General features: G+C 47.1%; 1 protein-coding gene across 1 annotated transcript; it reads left to right on the top strand.

Annotated features, from left to right (window-relative positions):
* Positions 1-8751: 8751 nt before the first annotated feature.
* LOC109775165 (uncharacterized) lies at positions 8752-10503 on the top strand. Its single transcript, XM_020333926.2, has one exon. It carries the CDS (start codon positions 8855-8857, stop codon positions 9809-9811), a length of 957 nt encoding a protein of 318 aa, XP_020189515.1. The 5' UTR covers positions 8752-8854; the 3' UTR covers positions 9812-10503.
* Positions 10504-26043: the final 15540 nt, after the last annotated feature.

Raw genomic sequence — 26043 nt, forward strand, 5'->3', positions numbered from 1 at the left:
TCCATCAAAGTGAATAGTCCAATATGTGTTATCCAGCTTTTCCTCAGGTGCCTGTAACTCTGTCCAATCATTGATGAAATCCACAAGCGCTTGAGACTTGATGGCGGTACGTGGCACATATTTTAAACTGTGAGGACCAAGCTCAATGGCCCATTTAGCAACTCGGCCTGTGGCTTCCCTGTTTTGGATGATATCTCCTAAAGGAGCAGAACTAACCACAGTGATGGGATGACCCTGAAAATTTTGTTTAAGCTTCCGGCTTGCCATGAAAACCCCATACACAAGCTTCTGCCAGTGTGGACACCTCTGTTTGGACTAGGTAAGCATCTCACTGATGTAATAAACCGGCCATTGAACCGGATAGTCCTTGCCTGCCTCTTTAATTTCCACCATAATGGCTACACTGACGGCCCGGCTATTAGCAGCCACATATAACAACAGAGGCTCTTTATCAATAGGGGCAGCAAGCACGGGCGGCTCAGCCAACTGTTTCTTCAGACCCTCAAACGCTTGATTAGCAGCATCACTCCAAACAAAGTGATATGTCTTCTTCATCATCTGATAAAGAGGAATAGCCTTCTCACCCAGCCGGCTTATGAACCGGCTCAGAGCCGCAATACGACCCGCCAGACGCTGAACATCATTAACACACACCCGCTTAGCCAATGAAGTAATGGCTTTCATCTTCTCCGGGTTAGCTTCAATGCCTCTATTAGAAACCAGGAAACCCAAGAGCTTGCCTGCTGGCACACCAAAGACACACTTAGCCGGGTTAAGCATCATCCTGTAGACCCGGAGATTGTCAAACGTCTCCCTCAAATCATCAATCAGGGTCTCCTTCTTTCTTGACTTCACCACAATGTCATCTACATAAGCATGAACATTGCGCCCAATCTGACTGTGAAGGCAATTTTGCACACACCACTAATAAGTCGCCTGGGCACTCTTGAGCCCGAAAGGCATAGACACATAGCAGAAGGCTCCAAATGGAGTAATGAAAGTTGTCTTCTCCTGGTCCTTAACTGCCATCTTGATCTGATGATAACCAGAATAAGCATCCAAAAAACTCAAACGCTCACAACCCGCCGTAGCATCAATGATTTGATCAATACGAGGGAGAGCAAACGGATCAACTGGACAAGCCTTGTTCAAGTCCGTGTAATCCACACACATCCACCAAGTGCCATTCTTCTTGAGTACCAGCACCGGGTTAGCCAACCACTCAGGATGGAAAACTTCAATGATAAACCCGGCCGCCAAGAGCCGGGCCACTTCCTCACCGATGGCCTTCCGCCTCTACTCATTAAATCGGCGAAGAAATTGCTTGACCGGCTTAAATTTCGGATCAATATTAAGAGTGTGCTCAGCGAGTTCCCTTGGTACACCCGGCATGTCTGAAGGCTTCCATGCAAAGATGTCCCGGTTCTCACGGATGAACTCAATGAGCGCGCTTTCCTATTTCGGATCTAGATTAGCACTGATGCTGAACTGTTTAGATGAGTCGCCAGGGATGAAGTCAACCAATTTAGTATCATCTGCCTATTTAAACTTTAACAAAGGATCATGCTCTGTGGTTGGCTTTTTCAAGGACGTCATGTCTACCGGGTCAACATTATCCTTGTAAAATTTCAACTCCTCCGTTGCACAAACCGATTCAGCATAAGCCGCATCACCTTCCTCACACTCCAAGGCAACCTTGCGACTCCCATGCATTGTGATAGTGCCCTTATAACCCGGCATCTTAAGCTGCAAGTACACATAGCAATGCCTCGCCATGAACTTAGCATAAGCCGGCCGCCCAAACAGAGCATGATAAGGGCTCTTGATCTTGACCACTTCGAAGGTTAAAGTTTCAGACCTGGAATCATGCTCATCTCCAAAGGCAACTTCCAAAGATATCTTACCCACCGGGTAGGCTGACTTACCCGGCACCACACCATGGAAGACAGTGTTTGACGGTTTAAGGTTCTTATCTGTCAGTCCCATGCGACGGAAGGTCTCATAATAAAGGATGTTAATGCTGCTACCTCCATCCATGAGCACCTTAGTAAATTTATAGCCCCCAACCTGAGGTGCCACCACCAGATCCAGGTGACCCGGATTATCAACCCGGGGCGGATGATCCTCACGACTCCACACAATAGGCTGCTCTGACCACCGCAAATAACTTGGCACCGCCGGCTCAAAAGCATTGACTGCCCTCTTACGAAGCTTCTGATCTCGCTTACATAAGCTAGTGGTGAAGACGTGGTACTATCCACTATTCAACTGCTTCGGGTTGCTCTGATAACCAGACTGCTGATGTTGTTGATTCCCCTGATTACTCTACTGATTGTAACCACCTTGGTTACCATGGCCTTGAAACCCAGAACTTGAACCGCCGCCTCCGTGACCCGGACCATGAGGACCGGACCCTGATCCGCCATTCAGGCCATGTTGGCACTGGATGGACTCCCTAAAGCTTCTCATTATGTTGTAATCTTTCCACGAATGAGTAGCCGGCTTCTGATCCGTTCCGTGTTTCGGACACGGCTGATTTAACATTCCCTCAAGATCAAATCCTGTCCTTGGAACCGGCTGCCCCTTGCGACGCTGGTTATAATTGCGCGCACCGGTGTTAGCCACAAATTCATCAGCCTTGCGCTTACCGTTGCCGCCCTGATTGGTAGGATTGTGCTGCTGTCCCTTCATGCCGCTACTCTTCTTTCCCTTTCCCGATCTTTCATCCTCAGAGTCGGGGTCCTTGGTACCATCAGAGTCGGCATACTTAACAAGAGCCACCATCAGAGTACCCATGTCGTCACAATGACGCTTGAGCCGTCCAAGCTTCTGCTTGAGTGGAGTAAAACGGCAATTTTTCTCCATCATCAGAATCGCTGAGCCGACGTTTATGTTCTCTGAAGAATGTATGATAGTCGAGACCCGGCGTACCCAGCTGGTTGTTGACTCGCCCTCTGCTTGAACACAAGAAACCAAATCCACAATCGACATGGGCTGCTTGCATGTATCTTTGAAATTCTGGATGAATCCTTCAGCTCCGCCCATGACCCGATGGAATTAGCCGGCAGCCCCTTCAACCAAGTACGAGCCGTCCCCTCCAGCATCATGGTGAAATACTTAGCGTATGCAGCTTCGCTAACATCCAGCATCTCCATAGCCATCTCATAACTCTCAACCCAGGCCTCAGGGGGCTGATCTGCCATGTAATTTGGCACCTTACGAGGGCCTTTGAAGTCCTTCGGCAAGCGCTCGTTCCGTAGAGCCGCCGTTAGACACGGCACACCGAAAGTTCTAGAAGTTATACCCGCCTCAACTGAAGCCGTTGGGTAAACCGGCGCGTGCTGATGAGCCGCCAGTTGAGCCGCCAGCTCGGCCTCCCGGCGCGCCGGGTCATGACCATGAGGTTGGTTACGACGCCGCTCGGTACTCGAGACTGCTGGCGAGTCAATGTGCCTACTGTAGCTCCGGCTTGGACGAGGGGTCGCATGAATCCGGTCACGACTATATGAATAAGCCTGCTGCTGCACCAAAGCCGTTTGAAGAAGCTCCCTAGCCCTCCGGATTTCAACCATCATGGAAGTTTCACCCTCAACTGGCAGAGCCACCAATCGCGTAGCTGCAGCAATCATGTTATCCAGAGGGGTAGAGTAATGACCCGGCGGTGTCACTACGTGCCGAGGTGGGGTATTATTCATATGCGGAGAGCCTGCTATGCGCGGTTGACCTGACACTCCACCCCCCAGCGCCTCAACCGTCGGGTTTATCACCGGTGGGTTACTAGCTCCCGCTCCAGGTGTGTTGAAGAGGTTCATTGACTCATAAATCGAGGGCAGACGACTCTGGCGCTTTCTCCTCAAGACCTCGTTTGAAGCGTTCTGATCCACCATAAGCCGGTATGAATCTGCTTGAATTCGCTGTGCCTGGGCATTTAAGACAGCCTGCTCTGCAGCCATCCTAGCGTTTTCCGCTGCCAATTCTGCCTTAGCTTGCGTTATCTCATCACGCAATTTAGCCACATCCACCTTATGCTGTTCCTGGTTGTCTGCGGTTACCTCCACTCCCATCAGGGTCGCCAGATCGTCCAACAGATCTAATAAAACCTGAGCCGGCAGGCGAACTGACCCGCCAACACCAGCCGTTGTTACCGCCGCTGCACTTGAGGTCATAGCTGCAGCGGCTGTTGAACCGAGAACCGGCTGGGTGCCAGCCATGAAGATCGCCACTCTGTTCAATGACTCAAGGGGGTCCGAAATACTGTCACCATCGGAACAACTCCCAAGCCGTCCATCTTGCAGTTGATACATAGAATCGGTTTCGCCTGTGGACGACTCACCATCAGAGTAGATGGCCGTCTCACCCCTAGATACAGAGCCTTCCAATTCAGCCCCATGGATACATCCAACAAAGACATGCTTTACGGCGGGTTGAACCCGAGCGGGTCGCGCACGCTGAGCCGTCTTGATGATGTCGGTGCAGATGTCCGACTCAGGGCCCGGTTCGCCAATCTTGCTGATGAAGACGTGGATTCCGCCGAAGGGGACCCGGTACCCGTACTCATTGAGCCGGCCTCGGGGCCCCAGCCTGCACCGTCGATGTAGAGCTTGCCGCGACGACTCTTGGTCATCCGGCCCACGCCGTATCCCTTGATACCTTCAAAGCTGCCCTTTAAGAACTCAAAACCATCGTGCCCTGGCCCCACGGTGGGCGCCAACTGTCGTGGAAGTGTCACGGCAGATGTCCTCATGGAAGGACTTAGTTGCGGAGCCATTGCGACAAGGTTAGCTTAAAGGGCTTAAACGGGATAAAGGACGCCAGGAGGGGCGCGCCATAGGGGGAGTCCAACTAGGATTCCCAATCCTAGTTGGACTCCCTTTCTTTTTCCAAGAGGGGAAGAGAGGGAAGGAGGAGGAGAGGGAGAAGGAAAGAGGGGGGGCACCGCCCCCTCCCTAGTCCAATTCGGACTTGCCATGGGGGTGGGCGCGGCCAACCCTTGCGGCCCTCCTCTCCTTTCCACTAAGGCCCATGATGGCCCAACACTTCCCCGTGGGGTTCCGGTAACCCCTCGGTACCCCATAAAATATCCGAACCTCTCCGAAACCATTCCGGTGTCCGAATACCTTCGTCCAATATATCAATATTTACCTCTCGGCCATTTCGAGACTCCTCGTCATGTCCGTGATCTCATCCGGGACTCCTAACAAACTTCGGTCATCAAATCACATAACTCATAATACAAATCATCATCGAACGTTAAGTGTGCGGACCCTACGGGTTCGAGAACTATGTAGACATGACCGAGACACATCTCCGGTCAATAACCAATAGCGGAACCTGGATGCTCATATTGGCTCCTACATATCTACAAAGATCATTATCGGTCAGACCGCATAACAACATACGTCATTCCCTTTGTCATCGGTATGTTACTTGCCCGAGATTCGATCGTCGGTATCATCATACCTAGTTCAATCTCGTTACCGGCAAGTCTCTTTACTCGTTTCGTAATGCATCATCCCGTAACTAACTCATTAGTCACATTGCTTGCAAGGCTTATAGTGATGTGCATTACCGAGAGGGCACAGAGATACCTCTCTGATACATGGAGTGACAAATCCTAATCTCGATCTATGTTAACTCATCACCCAGTTATGTTGTGACGTCTGATAGCACACAAAGTGTTCCTCCGATATTCAGGAGTTGCATAATCTCATAGTCAGAGGAATATGTATAAGTCATGAAGAAAACAATAGCAATAAAACTAAACGATCATTATGCTAAGCTAACGGATGGGTCTTGTCCATCACATCATTCTCTAATGATGTGATCTCATTCATCAAATGACAACACATGTCTATGGTTAGGAAACTTAACCATCTTTGATTAACGAGCTAGTCAAGTAGAGGCATACTAGGGACACTCTGTTTGTCTATGTATTCACACATGTACTAAGTTTCCGGCTAATACAATTCTAGCATGAATAATAAACATTTATCATGATATAAGAAAATATAAATAGCAACTTTATTATTGCCTCTAGGGCATATTTCCTTCACTGCCACTCTCCAAGACATTGGGCCGTGGGCTGTTCGCGGACTCAGTCGTGGGCCTGAGCCCAGGCCCATCTACCCGACGGCCTATATAAGAAGGCGCTGGCCAATGGAGTGAACCCTAATTCAGTTCACACACTCCCCCTTGCACACCCTAGCCATCATCTACTGTTTTTCCGGCGATCCCATCCTGACGACCGTGTGGTTGGTCGGGAGAGCAGGTGCCTCCGAAACCCTGTCGTTCGAGATACTGTCTAGGAGAACGACAATAAGGTTTTTGGGGAGCGTCTCGATGCGACTGCTCCCGATCCGTCCCCATCTCCTTCCACCTCTCCTTCCACTACTTCCCCTACATCGACTCCATGGCTGACGACAAATCTGCCAAGAAGAAGGCCTCGACCGATGCCGTGGTTACTGTTGCCACCGTCGCGTTGGCCTAGCCAACCGGAGGGTATGACTCGTTCATCCCCTGTTTGCTCGTTTATGTGCTCGCCGTATATATGTTGTTCATAGATGCTTCGGTTCTATGTACTATACGAGCTCACATGCTTAGGTATTGGGATGAGATGCATACCGTAGGTGCGATTCTTACTGTTTACTCGTGGATTAGATTAGTCGAAAATGTGCTAATATTTCCAACACTTTTTACTCCGCGAGCTCGATAGCGAGCTTCGGCAACGGACACTCCCGCTATGGAGACCTTGAGAGGAGGGCACCCCGCCACCGTGTTGTTTGCCTTGATGCCTTGATGTAGATGCCCCACTGTGGAGTCTGAGAGAGGAAGGCACCCTGCCGTGCCCTCGCAACGTACACTCCCGTTGCCCTGGTTCTGTACAAGCAGCGCTGCAACTTGCTGACGGAGAGCAGATTGGCAAAAAAATCCAAGCTTCAACGGCGGTGGGGAAGCAGGCAATGGCAACGCGGCATGGGGGAAACAAGCCGATGACATGTGTGGTGGCGGGAGGGGGTGGAGGGGGGAGCTGGCGGCGTGGGGGAGGAGGGGTACCCGTCAGAGACGAGGAAGGAGGAAGAGAGCGAGTGAAGGAGGAAGGGAGGACTTTGGGTTCGGTCGGGAAAAAACTAAGGACTCATTTGCAAAATAACCCATGCGACATTAATCTCTGGATGGAGGCAGGGTGAAACGCTGTTGTTGTGTGCTGCCTGAGAGATGAGAGGTGCGAGGGAATAGATTGTACGGTTCACAGGTTCCCAGTCAGGCGGTTGAGGAGGTGACCGGCCAGAGCTGGCGCGGTCGACCGATGCCCAACTTCCCAAATTGACAAATTTCCTGTTGGGTAAACATAGCATGTTATTAGTATGGTGCGTGCTATGCCATTGAAGATCGACCGGCACGCGAGCCATTAGATCTTGCACATCGGGCCGAGCTGTGCTCTCCACCATTGCAACACATGTTTTGTTGCAGATTTTTTTACAACAAAAGAGTTGTTGCAGATTTTTTTTACAATAAAGGTCTTGTTGCAGGCTTTTTCATCTTCACTTTTTTGCAACACGGCTGATGTTATTGAAGAGACTTCTGCAACATTACTGATCTTGCAGAAAAAATCACGAGGAGGCAGGGGCACACGTCACATGGGACACGTGTCGGATCAGCGAGGCGGCGGACGGAAGCACGATCAAGGGGAATTATTTTCCTATTAATATCGTGGAACCTGAAACAGAAAATATTTAATGTTAACCATTCCCTTCGGCAAGTAACAAAAGATAGCCATATACTTGCATCAAAATCAACTTAAATGTGTCTTGTGAAATGACTTCTTGAAACACGGTGCTAGGAGTGCTCAGCTAGGAGCTATGTGCAAGTCTTGAACGAAAAGGAATCTTCTATTTCTAAATAGCTATAATCCACTATCTATTTTTCCTAACTATGCAATCATGGCACATAAATAAGCCATGCATGCAAGCCATAATTTTTTTTCATTACTCTATGCATGCAATGTTGCCACATCATCAAAACATGCATGTTAATCATAAGTTATTTTCTGCATTAGAGTTCATCCTTCACATTTTGTTTGAAATGCCAACATTTTAAATGCAATTCATTTTTTCCCTTCGTATTTTTTTAAAGCTTACATTTGCATTTCATTAGTTTTAGATGCTTTTAAAAACTATTTATGCATTCTTTTTGCAAGGTTCCCGCAACAACGCGCCGGACATCATCTAGTATATACTTGTTTTATCTCTGTCAATCATCAAAAGCATATTAGTTCAGAAATAGTAATAAATCTGAAGCCTGTATCTTATTCTGAACTTCTCCTTGGCTTCCCTACCCTCCTTCCAGTTGCTCCATTGGATCGTCTTTCAGAAGCATATTTAGTACGAAGGGAAAAATTGAGTATGAAGGAGAACAATATTTTAAGAAAAAAAACAGCAAAATTCAGTACATGTCAAATTTAATAGCTTCAAAAATGGAAAGTTCAGAAATTTTATGGGATTGATACACACTGGGGCATTGTGCTGTGCAAACAACAATTTAATATTGCTTTTTGTACCAACGAATTTTCTATCTGTCCTGAACATCCTATTTATGATAGAAATTCATCAATAGTATGCAGAGGCGTCCAGGTTTTTAACTGAAGATGGTCTGAGAAACTGAAGACGTTCTACCTCTTTCTTCAGTTATAAAAACGACGCGTCTGGAATTAAAACAGCTGGAATGAGCGCGTGAGATTGCCGGTGAGTTCGATTCCAGTTCCAATTCAGCCGGCAACAGTTCCAATCCGAGTTCGGCAAGAATCAGGAGCTCTCCCCTGAATAAATGGGCGGCGCCGGTGGGAGCAGCAGCTCCAATGCGATCTGCTCCCCCACCTTCCCGATCTCCAGACCTAGACACGCCATCCATGGCGGCGAAGGTGCTCCAGCTCCGCAGCGCCGACGGCAAGGTGCTCGTCGCTCCGGCGTGGGACTATCGCCCCACCGCCGCCCAATCGCTCCCGCTGGAGATGCGGGTGCCCTCGCGCGCCCTCGAGAGGGTGCTCCAGTACTGGACCAAGCACAGCCTGGCCAAGGCCACCGGTGAGTCCCGGGGGTCCCTCGCCCGCTGGGACGCGGACTTCCATCGCCGTCTCGAGGAAGACGGCCTCGCCAAGGAGGCCGCCGCAGCAGTCCAAGAACTCCGCCGCCACGGCGTCCACCACGGAGGGCGTTCCCGTCGCCACGCCGCCACGGCCGCACCTGCTGGTGCCGCTCCTGCCACGGCTACCCGTGCTGATCCCGTCCGTGCCTGGTGCCAACTCGTTCACCACCTCAAGGGTGTCGATCACGGAGAACCTAGCCCGGCGCCGACGGCGCCCATCGCTTTCCATGCCTCCCATATTGCCGTCGCCGCGCGCCCTGGGCCTGCCACCACCTTGCCGGCCGCTGCTGGTGCTGAACCCGTTGGTGTCCAGTGTGCCATCCGTGCCCGTGGACGCCAGATGGCTGAGGACGAGGAGTCCGCTTGCCACCACCGCAAGCTTCCGGCTTCCAAGGCTGCCAATACTGCTGCGCCCGTGAAGAAGGTCTCTCGTCCCGTCGCTTCCAAGGCTTGCTCTTTCGTCGGCTCTACACCACTGCCTGTCAGTGCTGTTGCGTCCGGTGTGAAGAAGGTGACTCCAGCTTCAACTCTGCGCGCTAGAAGGGGGATGAGGGAGCTCAGCTGCAAGGTTCCCAAGCAAAACCAATTGCCATTGCCTGTCACTGCTGTTGCAGCTCCAAGGAAGCAACCAATTCCTTGCTTGAGTCCAGTGGTACTACGCCCTTGCTAGTATTTTACCTTCCTAAATCATTCACACATGAGTTTCATTTAATCTTTGCCTCTCTAGGTTCTGCAGTTGCTTACCAAGATTTCTAGTGTTCTTTGAATCCCGTTCAGTCATTAGTAATTTTACTAGAGTGTCAGCAGAGTCTCCATCTAGTCTAGGCAGCAAAAACCTTGTTAAGATGTGTACGACATAGTTACCACTGCATCCATACCTGGTCCTAAGTTAAGGGTTTAAGTAAATAAAGGGCATTTTCAATGAATCAAAGTGAAGCAGATGAGCCAAAAAAAAATTGGAAACTCATGTACTGCAATTCCGGCACGAGACAGAGCGTAAAACGCACTCGCCGCAAAATCCAAAATGCCCGTTTGCTACCCGGCTTGTAGCAGGAAAAAGGAGTAGAATTGAACTTGTCGATACACACGTAATCTTGTGAGCTGCCTAGCGTTTGGAGACTATGCTGACTCTCCTGTAAAATTAATCTTGGTTGAATTGGATTCTTAGGCACTGGCGTCGTGGTGAGTTAAAGTTGCAGTTTCCGATGAGTAGCATTGGTTGGTGAACTCTTGTGTGTATGTGTGAGTGAAGCTTTGAGCTAAGCAAGTCCTTGATGTACCGACTATCAAGTCCTCAATGTAGCGACTATCGAGTCATATTGTAATCAATATCAGATATGAATGACAAATTGTTGGCCTGAATTTGAGCAGAGCATTTGAGTAACTCTATTTATTTTTATGTTTCTATGCGTCTTAAAACACTCTGCAGCTCTTGTCAGAAAAGTATGTACACGAGGTACGATCCGATGGATGCACCTATGATTTCACAATCCTTTGTTGAGTTGTGAAGCGCATGGACATGTTTGGGGAGTTTGAAGACAGACTTTATGGTTACAGATACTGCAATCTGATTGTCAAATAGGTTGCAGCTGTTTGGCAAATAGGTTGGGCTTTTCTCAGATCATGTTAACTTTTCACTTGGATTACAAATGTCAAGAATGTGAAAAAGGTTTCGGTGCAATAGCAGTCTTACCTTCTCTGGCTCCTTGAGAAATTTTCCTGTCCATTTGAACATTACAAATTCCACTGTCTATCCTAACATCTTCCCCAAGCAACCAAATATTGCGCTTGTACCACTGGGCATTGCTTGGAATCACTGGATCTAATTTGCTAATTTTAAAGGAGCGACAACATGCTCAGAAGAACCTGATGATATTTAAAAACTTTGCTATCACCTATGAGGTGATTCATATTCTGGACCCTGAATATGCAGTGCTTGCATTTGCAGTGCATGAAAACTGAATTTTATGCATATTAAGACAATAATAATAAATGATAAGTATGTCAGTACAGAGGTAATGTTGCATACTTGCATTGTTGGTCGATTCTTTGCTACTGTTCTTCATCATGCATGCATGGGGAGCGTATATGTGGAAGCTTCTCTTGTGAAAGTTTCCTGCTGCATTTTTTCCGTTGTGTGTTCAGTGACGAAAAAATGCCTTTTTCTGCAGTTCTGCTGCATTTTCCTGAACTTCTTTCTGGACCATTTTTGGACTTATTTTGGCCCTGAACTTCTTTACGTATACAAGCATATTTTGGACTTATTTACATATACAAACATATTCTGAACTTATTTACGTCTACATTTTCCAAGATCTTTCTGAACTTCTTTCTGGACCATTCTGAAGTCAGTTGTTTTTCTTATGTGTTTTTCCTTCAGAACGTTTTTCTTTTGGTGTTCATTTCTAACCTCATCGAACTAGCTAAGTTGCTTGATTAGACTGATGAATAATGAATATACAGAATCAATCAACCATTCTGAGTTGGAACATGCCAACAACCATGTCCATTAAATGAACAAAAAAAAATGAATAAAATCAGTTTCGCCCAGAAAGATTTTGGGTGAAAGCACATGGAGCTGGACGGCTGGACCATGTTTTTTTTGTGAGGGCTGGACCATGTTTAATTCTTTTTGCTGCGGACACCTTAGTTTCTGCGATGTGCTATGAGCACCCTGCGACCATTGCTACTGGTGGTGATAATCTCAGTGGTTATTTCGCTCGAGAACTAAAGATAACTAGTAGGTTTTGGCGCGGGGGCAATATAGATTTGACCATCGAAATTTTCAATGTATTTGGTAAAAATTAAATAAGTTTGACTTATGACAAAACTGAAGCTTCAATTAATTTCAAACGGAAGGAGTTGAATGGAAGACCCTTGCCGCCATAATATAATGGTATATCCAAGATGTCATTTTAACAGAAAAAATGGTGGATTTCCTAATCCTAAAATGTGTTATTTAACACCATAGTTTCCTATCATTACCATGAATACAGAATACCATCACCTAGCAAACACATCTCCTCCTGAGCACGACGTGTCAAAAAATGGCCCATCACGAGAAAATGGAGGGAAAAACTCCAGAAGCGAGGGAAACCCTCTTCCCATTCCCCAAATGCGCGCACAGAGAAACATGGAAACCCACGCCGACCTCGGCTTCAACGGCGGCAACCCTGCTCCGACGCCGACCCCTCCCTCGACGGCACCGACGCGCTCCCGCTTCCCGCCCCCCGCCCGGTACGTCCTCATCACCACCCTCCGGGTACCACTCAACAGGTTCTCCGCAACAGCCTGTTTTCGTTGAAAATCTGTGTGTGCTGATCTCACGGGGTACGGCCACCAGTGCGAGGAAGCGGAAGGCCCCGGCGACGACGAAGGCGCAGGCTGACAGGAAGCGTTGCAAGCCGCAGGTCTGTAGTTCACTCTACCCATCATGTCACTTGATAATTTAGTTAGTCCCCTGCCGCCACACTGGCAGGCGGCATGATGCATATTACAATGACCCTTGTGCCGCAACGGAACGGGGACGGGCAGGTGATATGTCCATTTTGCATCATGTTTTCCTACTTGTATGTAGACATATTTTAGAGTGTAGATTCGCTCATTTTGCTTCGTATGTAGTCATTTGTTGGAATCTCTAGAAAGACTTATATTTAGGAACGGAGGGAGTATATGGTTTATTTGGTGGAAGATTATGTGTTCAGACCCATTATGCTATTTAATACCCCTCTGATCTTGAGCATTATTATCATTTGTGAGTAGTTACTTTTGTTCTTAAGGCCACAGGAAAAGTCATGTTGCAAGTAATCATGTGAACTTGATATGTGTAAGTGCATCTAGTGCCCCTTAGTGATTTTGGTGACTAATGTGTTTGTGAGTGTACACAGGTTCTATAAGTCTATGAGGAGTTTGATATTTACGAAGAAAGTCGGCCCCTAAAAATGAATGTCTTCATTTGAAGACTTTGAAAATGAGAAAATTGGTGTGACATTGAAGACTTCGATATTCATGCGAGGATTGTGAAGCGTGAAGACTTTTGTTTTCGTAGTTTCATTTTCTCTTTCTTGAGTCATAGGAAACATCGTACTGTTAAAGGGGGTCAAGGTAAAACTAAGGAAAAGTTCCAAGTGATGCTCATCTCAAAATCCTACACATACCCAATCCTTTCGAGTGAAGCCATTGGAAATCTCATACAATTCAGTCAATTTCTTCAGTGACAGAGACGAAGATCTTCTGGTCCCTGAGGAATTTGTTAATACTGAGGAGTTAGGGATTCGCCAGTGCGGATTGCCTACAAGTGAGGAACATGATAGCCCTCAGGAATTTGAGAGATCAAATTTCTGACCGTTGCTGTGTTATGCGCCAGCTGTCCAAAACATTCTACCCACCTAATGGTCATATCATTGGAGGGCATTTATGTCTTATCATGTTAGGCTGCTCCCTAGGCTATAAATAGCCATCCCCTACAACCACTAGTTGGTTGGCTGCTTCGAGAGAAACTGACACTTGTCATTGAGAGCATCACATCCTCCGAGGACTTTGAGCGAAAATCATTAAGTGAGGAAAACCCAAACCCAAAACTGTTGGGGAACGCAGTACTTCAAATTTTTTACCTACGATCATGCAAGATCTATCTAGGAGATGCATATCAACGAGCGGGGAGAGTGTGTCCACGTACTCTCGTAGACCGAAAGCAGAAGCGTTTAGTAACGCAGTTCATGTAGTCGAACGTCTTCGCGATCCAACCGATCCAAGCACCGAACGTACGGCACCTCCGCGTTCAGCACACGTTCTGCTCGAGGACGTCCCTGATCTCTTGATCCAGTTGAGGACGAGGGAGAGTTCCGTCAGCACGACGGCGTGGCGACGGTGATGATGAAGTTACCGGCGCAGGGCTTCGCCTAAGCACTACAACAATATGACTGAGGTGTGTAACTATGGAGGGGGGCACCGCACATGGCTAAGACAAGACTTGGTGTGCCTTTGGGGTGCCCCCCTCCCACGTATATAAAGAGGGGGAGGAGAGGTGGCCGGCCCAAGGGGGTGCACCATGGGGGGGGGAGTCCTACTTGGACTCCCGGTCCAAGTAGGATTCGCCCCCCCCTTTCCTATTCCCACTAGGAGAAGGAGGGAAGGAGGAGGAGGAGAGAAGGAAAGGGGGCCCGGCCCCCCCAACCCTAGTCCAATTCGGTTTGGGCTTGGGGGGTGCGCGCCACCTCCTGGCCGCCACCTCCTCTCTCCACTAGGGCCCATGAAGGCCCATTAACTCCCGGGGGGGAGGGGGTTCCGGTAACACCCGATACTCCGGAAAATGCTCGAACCTTTCCGAAACCATTCCGGTGTCCAAACATAACCTTCCAATATATCAATCTTTATGTCTCGACCATTTCGAGACTCCTTGTCATGTCCGTAATCTCATCTGGGACTCCGAAAAACTTCGGTACATCAAATCACATAATTCATAATACAAATCGTCATCGAACATTAAGCGTGCGGACCCTACGGGTGCGAGAACTATGTAGACATGACCGAGACACATCTCCGGTCAATAACCAATAGTGGAACCTGGATGCTCATATTGGCTCCTACATATTCTACAAAGATCTTTATCGGTCAAACCGCATAACAACATACGTTGTTCCCTTTCTCATCGGTATGTTACTTGACTGAGATTTGATCGTCGGCATCATTATACCTAGTTCAATCTCGTTACCGGCAAGTCTCTTTACTCGTTCTGTAATGCATCATCCCATGACTAACTCATTAGACACATTGCTTGCAAGGCTCATAGTGATGAGCATTACTGAGAGGGCCCAGAGATACCTCTCCGAAACACGGAGTGACAAATCCTAATCTCGATCTATGCCAACTCAACAAACACCATTGGAGACACCTGTAGAGCATCTTTATAATCACCCAGTTACGTTGTGACGTTTGATAGCACACAAGGTGTTCCTCCGGTATTCGGGAGTTGCATGATCTCATAGTCAGAGGAACATGTATAAGTCATGATGAAAGCAATAGCAATAAAACTAAACGATCATTTATGCTAAGCTAACGGCTGGGTCTTGTCCATCACATCATTCTCTAATGATGTGATCCTGTTCATCAAAGGACAACACATGTCTATGGTCAAGAAACTTAACCATCTTTGATTAACGAGCTAGTCTAGTAGAGGCATACTAGGGACACTCTGTTTGGCTATGTATTCACATATGTACTAAGTTTCCGGTTAATACAATTCTAGCACGAATAATAAACATTTATCATGATATAAGGAAATATAAATAACAACTTTATTATTGCCTCTAGGGCATATTTCCTTCAGTCTCCCACTTGCACTAGAGTCAATAATCTAGATTACATAGTAATGATTCTAACACCCATGGAGTCTTGGTGCTGATCATGTTTTGCTCGTGAGAGAGGCTTAGTCAACGGGTGTGCAACATTCAGATCCGTATGTATGTTGCAAATCTCTATGTCTCCCTCCTTGACTTGATCGCGGATGGAATTGAAGCGTCTCTTGATGTGTTTGGTTCTCTTGTGAAATCTGGATTCCTTCGCCAAGGTAATTGCTCTAGTATTGTCACAAAAGATTTTCATTGGACCCGATGCACTAGGTACGACACCTATATCGGATATGAACTCCATCCAGACTCCTTCATTTGCTGCTTCCGAAGCAGCTATGTACTCCGCTTCACACGTAGATCCCGCCACCACGCTCTGCTTGGAACTGCACCAATTGACAGCTCCACCATTCAATATAAATACGTATCCGGTTTGTGAATTACACTACAAAAAAATACACTTCCGTGATGATACGTGTTTGTCACAGTGGGTCACGTTTTCTGTCATGCATGTACATCCATGACAAATTTATGAAAGAATCAAGATAGTCATACCTGTGTTGTCGTAGAAGTGTTCCATGACATTACCAAAATTATCATCACGGAAGTGTCCACTTCCATGACGATAAATCGCGCGTCACAGAAGTGCTTTCGTCAAGGGTGACCGACACGTGGCATCCACCGTAACGGAACGCCGTTAAGCTATTGGGCCTGGTTTTGGATCCGATAACCCGTTAACAGCTCGGACCAATGGGGATTTTCCACGTGTAAAATCATCATTGGCCGGAGGAAACACGTGTTGCCTCACCGTTGGGACAGATGTCATCCACTCATTGGACAGGAGGCGCCTATGATAGGTCGACACGTGGCACGGCCCAACAGTGGCCCATTCCGGTGAAAAAGGCTGGCCCAGTAAAAAATAGCAGGCCGGCCCATATAAGGCCTACTTGTGTCAGGTCCATTTAAGCCCACGGCCCATACAAGATGTGCCAATTCGGCCCGTCAACGGCCCGTTAAAGATTTGACACCATTGCAGCCCATCATCAGTTCGAGCCCGTTAACAGCCCGCTATATATTTGGGCTCAATATCGGCCCGATGAGATTTCGGCCTGTTAACGGCCCATTGAGTGGATGGGCCAATTTTCACGATGCACATCTTTCGGCCTTTTAGCGACCCATTTAAATATTGGGCTAATTTCCGGCCCGGTGTGTCTTTCAGCTTGTTGACGGCCCATAAATCAGTTGGGCCATTTGTAGTCGGACCTGAGTTTCGGCCTTTTAGCGACCCATTTAAGTGTTGGGCCAATTTCCGGCCCGGTGTGTCTTTCAGCCTGGTGACGGCCCATATATCTGTTGGGCCATTTGTAGTCGGACCTGAGTTTTGGCCTTTTAGCGACCCATTTAAGTGTTGGGCCAATTCCCGGCCCTGTGTGCCTTCCAGCCTGTTAATGGACCATAAATGTGTTGGGCCATTTGTAGTCGGACCTGAGTTTTGGCCTTTTAACGGCCCATGCCCTTCATGGTCCAATACCAGCCCGGTTTCTCTTTCGGCTTGCTAAAGGCCCACAACACAGTTGGGCCATTTACAATACGACCTGACTTACGGCCTCTTAGCGGCCCATGCTCTTCATGGTCCAGTACAAGCCCACTGTCTCTTTTGGCCTGCTAAAGGCCCACAATATAGTTGGGCCATATGTAGGCTGAACTTAGTAACGGCCTGTGAAATCAATTGGGCTCACTTGTTGCCCGCTTTGATGTCAGCCTGTTAACGACCCGGGAGTTAAGAGGGCTGACCATTAACTTTCGGCCTGGTAACGACCCATTAATTTAATGGGCCCACTAAAGTTCGTACATGTCTTTAGGCCAAATTAGATAATTTGAGCCCATTACGACGAGCAATTATGCACAGGACCAAAACCGATCAAGCAAAGGTACGGCATACAGGGAAAACGTTGCATATCCAGCATATATTATAGGAAATTACATCCACTGGGCAATCAAAGATTGATGCGAGTGCAAATAAATGAACAGAACCTAACGATCTACAACATCACAATCTGCAACCTCATCACGGATGACGCCCATAAGCATGTGGGCAAGTTCTTGCTGCTTTGCTACACTGTCTCTGAAAACATTGATCAGTTGTTGTGTCACACGACTCTGCACCTCTGATTCCTCCACCATTTCCATCATTCCTTTAGCCATTAATTGGTTCACAAACATACATTTTTTCCATTGCATTCGAGACAGAGGATACTGAACAGATTCAGATGGCGATTTTGGCAGGCTTGTATTATTGATAGTGGAGAGTGTCTCGACCACTGCATCATAACATAAATTAGGAGGGGAACCAAACAGATTAATCATGAGTTATTGGCATATTACCTGGCCTAGATTTATTGGAAAGAAACAATAGGGTTGCCTTGCTGTTTTTAGAGTTTGTCTTCTTATCTTCAGCAGCCTGCACGAAATTAAGACACTAGAATTGCTATCATTGGCCAAGTCAGATAATAGGAAAGCAACATTGGCACAACGAACGTTTGGGCAACTAGCCAACACCAAATTAACACAATATGGCACAGCTATCATCAGCCAGGTAAGGTAATACGAAAGAAACATTGACACAATGAATGAATGGACAACCAGAGCAGCACTACAATTCAGTAATGTGCATGATATGAGATAGTACACTCATGCAGCTCAGTATGCAAAACTACCAGGTAGTTTTCTTTACAAAAAATCAACATTGGCGCCTTTAACATTTTGCTATAACTAATTTTAGATCAGACAAAGGTTGGATTCACGCCGATTAACAAAATACATGCTGATGTAAAAAAATAGTGACATACAACAGGTACTTACATCAGCATTGGAGCACAGAGAATTCCCGCAAGATATTTTCCTCGAATACAATCCCAATGAAGGAAATATTCTATCATTTAACCTTATTTTCTAAAAGAGAGATGGGTAAGAAACATGTAGAAAATATGATCAGAATGCTATGAAATTTCATGATGCGAGGATACGCACACGCTTGTTAGAATGGAGTGGACATTCTTTTGCTGGACTGGAGCGGACTAGTTCTTTGGCCACTGGAATATGCTTACTATCAGTGGGAGTTGGGTTTCTCTATGCTGGAGCAGTATCTATGAAAAATGGAGTTGGTTTATTATCTCCTGGCGTTTGGATCTTTTGCAAAGACCTGGTTTGTAACCCTTCAGATTCTCACATAGCCGTCTTCCCCTTGCATGCCTTATATAGAAGAATGGTGCTTCAATTATAAAACATGCTATAGCTGAGATGGAATAGGTACTGAAGAATAGAAAGGCATGCCATATTGACATGTATTCCCTCCATCCGAAAATAAATGGATGGGTCTAGGCATATTTCAGTTCTAGATACATCCAGTTTTATCCATTTCTGTGACATGTAATCCGGACGGAGGGAGTATGATGTAAGAGCTAGGGATACGACAGGACAACACAGTAAAAAAACACTGAAAACCCACTGCAGAACCAAAGTAATCAAACCCACTGATATGAGATAGTACACTCATGCAGCTCAGGATGCAAAACTACCAGGCAGTTTTCCTTACAAAAATCAACATTGTGGCCTTTAATCATACATTTTGCTACAACTAAATTTAGATCAGATAAAGGTTGGATTCACGCCGATTAACAAAATACATGCTGATGTAAAAATATAGTGATATACAACAGGTACTTACATCTGCATTGGAGTACAGAGAATTCCTGCAAGAATCTTTCCTCACAGACGACACCAGTGTAGAAATTCTTCTATCTGTTAAGCCTATTTTTGAAAAGAGAGATGGGTAAGAAACATGTAGAAAATATGATCAGCATGCTATAAAATTTCATGATGCAAGGATACGCACACGCTTCTTAGAATGGAGTTGACATATTTTTGCTGGACTGGAGCGGACTAGTTCTTTGGCCACTGGAATCTGCTTATTATCAGTAGGAGTTGGGTTTCTCTGTGCTGGAGCAGTATCTATAAAAACTGAAGTTGGTTTATTATCTCCTGGCGTTTGGATCTTTTGCAAAGACCTGGTTTGTAACCCTTCATATTCTAACATAGTCGTCTTCCCCTTGCATGCCTTGTATAGAAGAATGGTGCTTCAATTATAAAACATGCTACAGTAGAGAGATGGAATAGGTACTGAAGAATAGAAAGGCATGACATATTGACATGTATTCCCTTCATCCGGAAAAAAATGGATGGGTCTAGGTGTATTTCAGTTCTAGATACATCCTTTTTTATCCATTTCGGCAACATTTAATCCGGACAGAGGGAGTATGGTGTAAGAGCTAGGGATACGACAGGACAACACAGTAAAAAAACACTAGTTGAATGTAAAATTGTATGCTAGTGGAATACGTACAGAAAAAACTAAGGCAACATACACGTGTATGATTGGGAAACTAAGATGGCATTGCAACAGAGCACTAGAACAACACTTCAATGTAAAAAAACATGGTATGGTAGACAGATGAAGTACATACTGATGAATAACAATGCATAAGATATTCAGAAGCATGATGTCCAAATTAAGCAGATGGCATTGCGATAGAGTAGAATGACAGTACTTGAATTTGAAAACATGTTATCATGAAGTGAATAGGTACTGAAAAACAGGAAGGCATGACATATTTACATGCATGATCAGCATGCTAAGCACATGGCATTGCAACAGAGTAGATACACTCTAGGACATTATATGCATGTTGTACCCATATCACGGGCGAAGTTAGAGCAAGGACCTTGTGGGGTGAAGAGGATTCAACAACTTTCTGCAAGTCTTATGAAGAACTGCCTTTACATGTTCCATCATATTGGGTATCATTGACATCAAGTTTATTGGCCTTTACATTGCTCCGTGAGGTTCTTGTGGATATATCAGTGTGTGCAATTATATCTGACATGCATGGAAGACAACTAGTAGTTAGATTTATGTAATGAGTGCCTGTAGGAGACGACATAAATAGTAGGACTGTGGTTAACTAGCAGCAGCAGGTCTCAAAAACTAAAGGGAGAATATAGATGAAAGCTACAGAATATGTATCATTTGTACTCGAGATTAACTAGATGGCACACAAAAGTATTAAAGAACAACATAGGTAATACTAGAAGTGGTATAATACTATAATCACCAGCCTATGGGATAGCACTGGCTGATGGATGATAACTATGGAACAACGTTACCTAAAGAACAAGTATCTTAGCTGAACTATGGAACAATGTTAACTCCTGAACAAGACCCGTAAGAGATCAGCATGAATATACAGTGAAATGTGATAATCTATTTTCCATGCTTAGATGAATAACAAAGCTATAAATGTCGCACACAACTAAGATGAGGGTACAACCTATCTGGCCGCCATCCATAGGAGTGAGCATCATGTGCTGACTTGTCGATGGCCCTGCAGTTGTTGTGGCTGTGCATGTCGGGCACGCGCATTCGATGCAGGGAACTGTTGAGTGGGGACTATAGCTCCCTTCTGGTGTATGCTTCCCTTGTTCGAGTAGCTACGGTGAGTCGGAAGACGGTGTGGCTGAAGATGCAGATAACACATAATGTTAAGAATGACACATCTCTTTGATCTGAAGAAATACACTAAGAGATCAACAGGAAGGTACAAGAGTGGTCACACGTCTGTTGACTGAGACTAATTGGGGTCACACGATTTTATTTTATTTTGTTACTGTCCGATCTACGCCGGATGGCTTGATGGCCGTCTTGTGCCTCCCGGCTGACACTGTTAGGAATCTTCCTCGAAGAGCCAGCGACCAACGGCAGAGCAGCTTGCCTCCGCCGTCCGTGGCCCCGGCCAAAACCCCGCTCCCCGCCCCACCGCACTGCCGTGGTTGCGCCGCCCCAGGGCCAATCCACAAAGACTCCCCGTCATCCAGATCCGGCGGCGGCAGTACCTTGAACCCACACAACTCTAAGATAGCCATCTAAGCGCTGCTTCCGCGGCGAACTTGCGGCCCCGCACCCTTACGTTAGACACCAGCCAACTGGCAGCCTAGGAGCTCCGCCGCCTCGAGGGGTGCTGCTTCCCATTGGGAATCGATTGGCCCAGAATAAAAATTCAGACAACTGACGCCTAAATAAAGTGATTTGAGATGAGGGTGCGACCTATCTGGCGGCATGGTGAAGTAGGCAGGTCTAGCTGCCGAATCGGTGAGGCCGGCGCGGTTGCGGTGGCCACCGGCGGCAGGGAAACAGCGATGTCGTGACGGTCGACGGCTACGGGGAAGCAGCGCCGGGACTCTGGATGGATCCAAAGTTGGAGCCGCTCCGGCGCCGTGAACAACAGCGGGGGTGAATCGGCTCCGGTACGGTTCACGCGTCCGTCGTCGAGGCAGCTCCAGCAGCACGGAGTAAGAGGCACACGGCCCAGTGCATGACGGCAAATGGACAGCGTCTCCGGCATTAGGGAGGAGGGTGGCTGTGAAATTGGTGCGGTGGGGGGTGACGGTGTCCTGAACTAGGGGGTACTCATCACGTCGTCTCCCGGTCAGTTGGATTGGGCTGAGGACCCCCGTGGCCGTATACTCATGGGCCAGTTCGGACAGCTGCCACATACAAGGAAGATTCCACAAGACTTGGTGATCAAGACAAGGACTCCTCCCCACCGGCGTATTCGGCTAGGACTCTTGTTATCCTAGGCCTCTGGTGCATTATATAAACCGAGGCCAGGCTGGTCGATAGAGATATACAGAATCATAATCATAGGCTAGCTTCTAGGGTTTAGCCTCTATGATCTCGTGGTATATCAACTCTTGTAATACTCATATCATCAAGATCAATCAAGAAGGAAGTAGGGTATTACCTCCATCGAGAGGGCCCGAACCTGGGTAAACATTGTGTCCCCCGCCTCCTGTTACCATCCGCCTTAGACGCACAGTTCAGGACCCCCTACCCGAGATCCGCTGGTTTTGACACCGACATTGGTGCTTTCATTGAAAGTTCCGCTGTGTGATCGACAAAAGGATCAATGGCTCGGCTGCAGATCAACTGCGACATCGGCTTCTTCGTCACCGGCTCGACTGCTCACCTTGGCTGGACCGAGGACTGCGCCCTACCTCCGATCATCATGTTTGGAGGAGGGCCTTCATCAACATCAACTCCGATCTCTATCAAGATCATGGAGGAATCATCCAGGGAGCCCGGGGGCTCAACGTCAACATTTTCCTCGGGCGACCGTGCTGTTTTCCTGGACAGCGAACTTGTATCCTCCGCCACCGCCTCCTCAAGTGTCGTTTTAATGATTGCTTCAGTGGAATTGTGCGGAATTGAGTCTACAACAATCCTGGAAAATTTCGTCGAGTTCCGATGGAGGAATCTCTGGCAATCCACGATATACCGGAGCCCTGTCAAATCTGGACGGGAATCTAGACGAGTTTAGGGCGTGGTGTCCAGCTTCTAGCTCGGACGTCCTTTGGAAGATCCAACAGTTGATCGGCTGCGGAATTCCTATATCTACCACCCCTCAAAATTTCAGCTCGATCCGACCGTCCAAACTTCGAGAACCTTCCGATTAGTGCATCACTTTTCGGATCTGTTTTCTATGCGAGAACGAATCCGACCCGAACTCATCTTTTTTATGAACGGGATTTCGGACATCCTTTTTGAAGAAAGTTTTGTATGGGGTATTGTGTTTTGTTCCCAAACACATCCCGCTAATTTTGAAGTCTTTTCCAATATGATCTTCACCATCGCGCTGGTGTCAAACCAGCACGACAACGTTGCTCTACGACTGCCGACCTGCGCTATGCACGTTGTCACTTTATTTTGCCAAGCTCAACTTCTTCGGATCATCATCTCTACAAGCCGAACAAGAGTTCGACATCGCGAAGGATAAATCATCACCAACATCGCCGCCCCACGGATTACACGGAGCGGGCACACCGGCATCGCCGCACAGTCACTTCATCAAGCCGGCATTGACCACGTCACGACCGGAATCGGCAGGGCCGCACTGTTGCTTCTTCAAGCTGATGTCCATCACGCCGACCTACTTCGACTCATCGGCTGACATCGAGGCTTCGACTTCTCGGCTAGACCGGGGGCTTCGCCATCTCTTCATCAACCTACTCCGGAGACTTCAGCATCACTAGCCGACCAACTTCGTCACGTTAGCTGGACCGAGGGCTTTGCCTCGGCAAGCCAACCTTTGCCAGCATCCCCATGCTGTCGCTTTATCGCCCATCAGGCAATGGGTGTGCAGATCGAGTCCCGATTTTGGGAGTCACCTTTCTTCGGATTGGTACAACAAATAAACCAGGTTCCGTACATAGTCCGGTGCACGCCGCATCCGGAACTCGGACTGACATGTGAATTCAGGCTTTGCCACGCCTTTACCGCATCACGCCGACGCCCTGCATCGACATTCACTTCGGCGCGTAGGCCATATTTTCTTTTATTACTCACTTTGCATAAATTATTTATTATGCAACGATTTTTTAATTATTATTATTACTATTATCTCTGGTTTGCACTATTTTTTGTGCACAGGAAAATGATCCGGGTTGGGCAGTATCGTCAACTCGGTGTACTGACATGCCACATCACCTCGGCTGGATGGGGGGCTTCGTCAACACTTCATTACCCCACGCCGGGGACTTCGGCGTCACTCTGCCGGCCTGCATTGGCCGTGCCATGTCACCACTTCGGAGTGCCGAGCTCTTCGCTCCGCCACCTTGGGACTGGCTTGGAGGATGGAACCTTGTCCCGCATCAAGCTCGGACCGCGTCATCAATGCCGAACACATTAACCAGCTAAGTTGCCTTCATGCTCAAAGTTTTAAATTTTTAACTTGTGTTCGGTTCGACCTAGCATTATACCTTTTTGGCAAAAAGTTGTTTGTGAAAAAAATTCCTTGTCATAACCTTGTTTGTGACACACAAATTCAAATACCCAGTTCACTTGGGGGCTTCCTTCATGGAGCCTTTCCTCTTGCATATGATTATACTTGTACGGCTTCGTTCCTTGTTCGTGTATTACGCCACAATATGCACCATATTGACTTAAACGATTTGCAAGCCGGGTTGCCTCGCTCCTGTGTTTACCCCTACGTTCCCGATTGTTCAGCTAGGGAGTAAAGGGGGCACCTCTGCGATTGTCACGATCGGGTCATCTGAGCTCGGACCTCAGACTGGGTGAAGCCGAAAGCTAGCGCTCTTATTGTTTTCAATTGCGGTCGGCATAGAACGGAACTCATGAGTACAAAAAATCTATTGCACAAGTCTCATAGTAACAATGAGCAACCGAAGAAAGGTATCGGTGGGGGTACTATTTTCTTCGAAGATGCTTCTTACACTTCATCAGTAATATAGCAAAAGTTCCCTGAGCGCGCTTTGTCTGTTACAGCCTTATGGCCTGATTGCCTTGTTATCGGTAACACCATCGATATTTTCGACAGGTGGAGTACGTAAGACTTTTCGGTCCTTGACCGAAGAGGGAGAAGCCAACGGTCGGTTAAGACGCGTTTAAAGTTCGGGTGAACAAAGATATGATATTAGTACTTCGGTACATACAATCATTATACATAAAATTCTTTTACCCAAGTCACTTGGGGGCTCTTAAATGAGCCGTTTTATAATAAGTGTTCTTCTTCTTAGTCGTTGCAAAGTTGTTTATTATTATTATTATTATTATTATTATTATTATTATTTATCACTCCTTTCTCGACGCAAGTGTGTGGTCAATAGCCGGATAGCCTTGCTTCTCTCTAAAGCCGTTCGAACTTAGTTTGCTAAACTAGACTCGGAGAAGCACTCCGCCTTCGGGATAAGGAGGTTGAAGCCATAGGCTGACCCGCTTGAAGTCTTGAGATAGAATGTGTCATTGTAAAGCACGACAACAACACAATTTTCCTTTTCTAAAACCAATTTTTGATTTGGCACCGAACACTTGATCTAGTTTGGGCGTCCAGTTTTTACTGAAGTTTTTGGTTTTCCAAGCCTATGGCACTTTTAAGCCATTTGTGTGTTTCCAGCATTAGTCTCGTAGTGCGGCGTCGGACACCTTTAGGGATTCGGCAAAAACATTCTCGGACATTGATGTATATGCATCAGTTTCGAATTGCGTCTTTGGTCAATAGTTGGGTTGCCCGGCTCCTATGCTTGCCTCCTACGTTCCGCTTTATTCGGCTAGGTTCGCAACGGGAGAACCACTGCGATTGTGCTCACTACAAGAAATATTTCAACTTGCGACCCTCACTATTGGTCACTGAAAGGTCATGGTTTTTCATTTGCGACCTTTTTGTGACCAAAAACAGAAGGTTGAAAGCTGGCAGTCGTAAACTGAAATTAACGACCTTCTCTGTGAGAAGGTCGTGGAATTCCACGACCAAAACAAAAGGTCACTAGTTCAACGACCTTCTGTTTTGGTCACTGGCTATCTGCCCAGGCCACGTCGGATCCGACGTGGCAAGCTGACATGGCAAAATTGCGACCAAATGAAAAGGTCGATGATAAGAATCAGCCCGGTCCAATTCGGTGTTCTACATGGGCCTGGCCCAATAAT

This window comes from Aegilops tauschii, chromosome 2 (assembly GCF_002575655.3).
Source record: "Aegilops tauschii subsp. strangulata cultivar AL8/78 chromosome 2, Aet v6.0, whole genome shotgun sequence".
Taxonomy (NCBI): Eukaryota; Viridiplantae; Streptophyta; class Magnoliopsida; order Poales; family Poaceae; genus Aegilops; species Aegilops tauschii.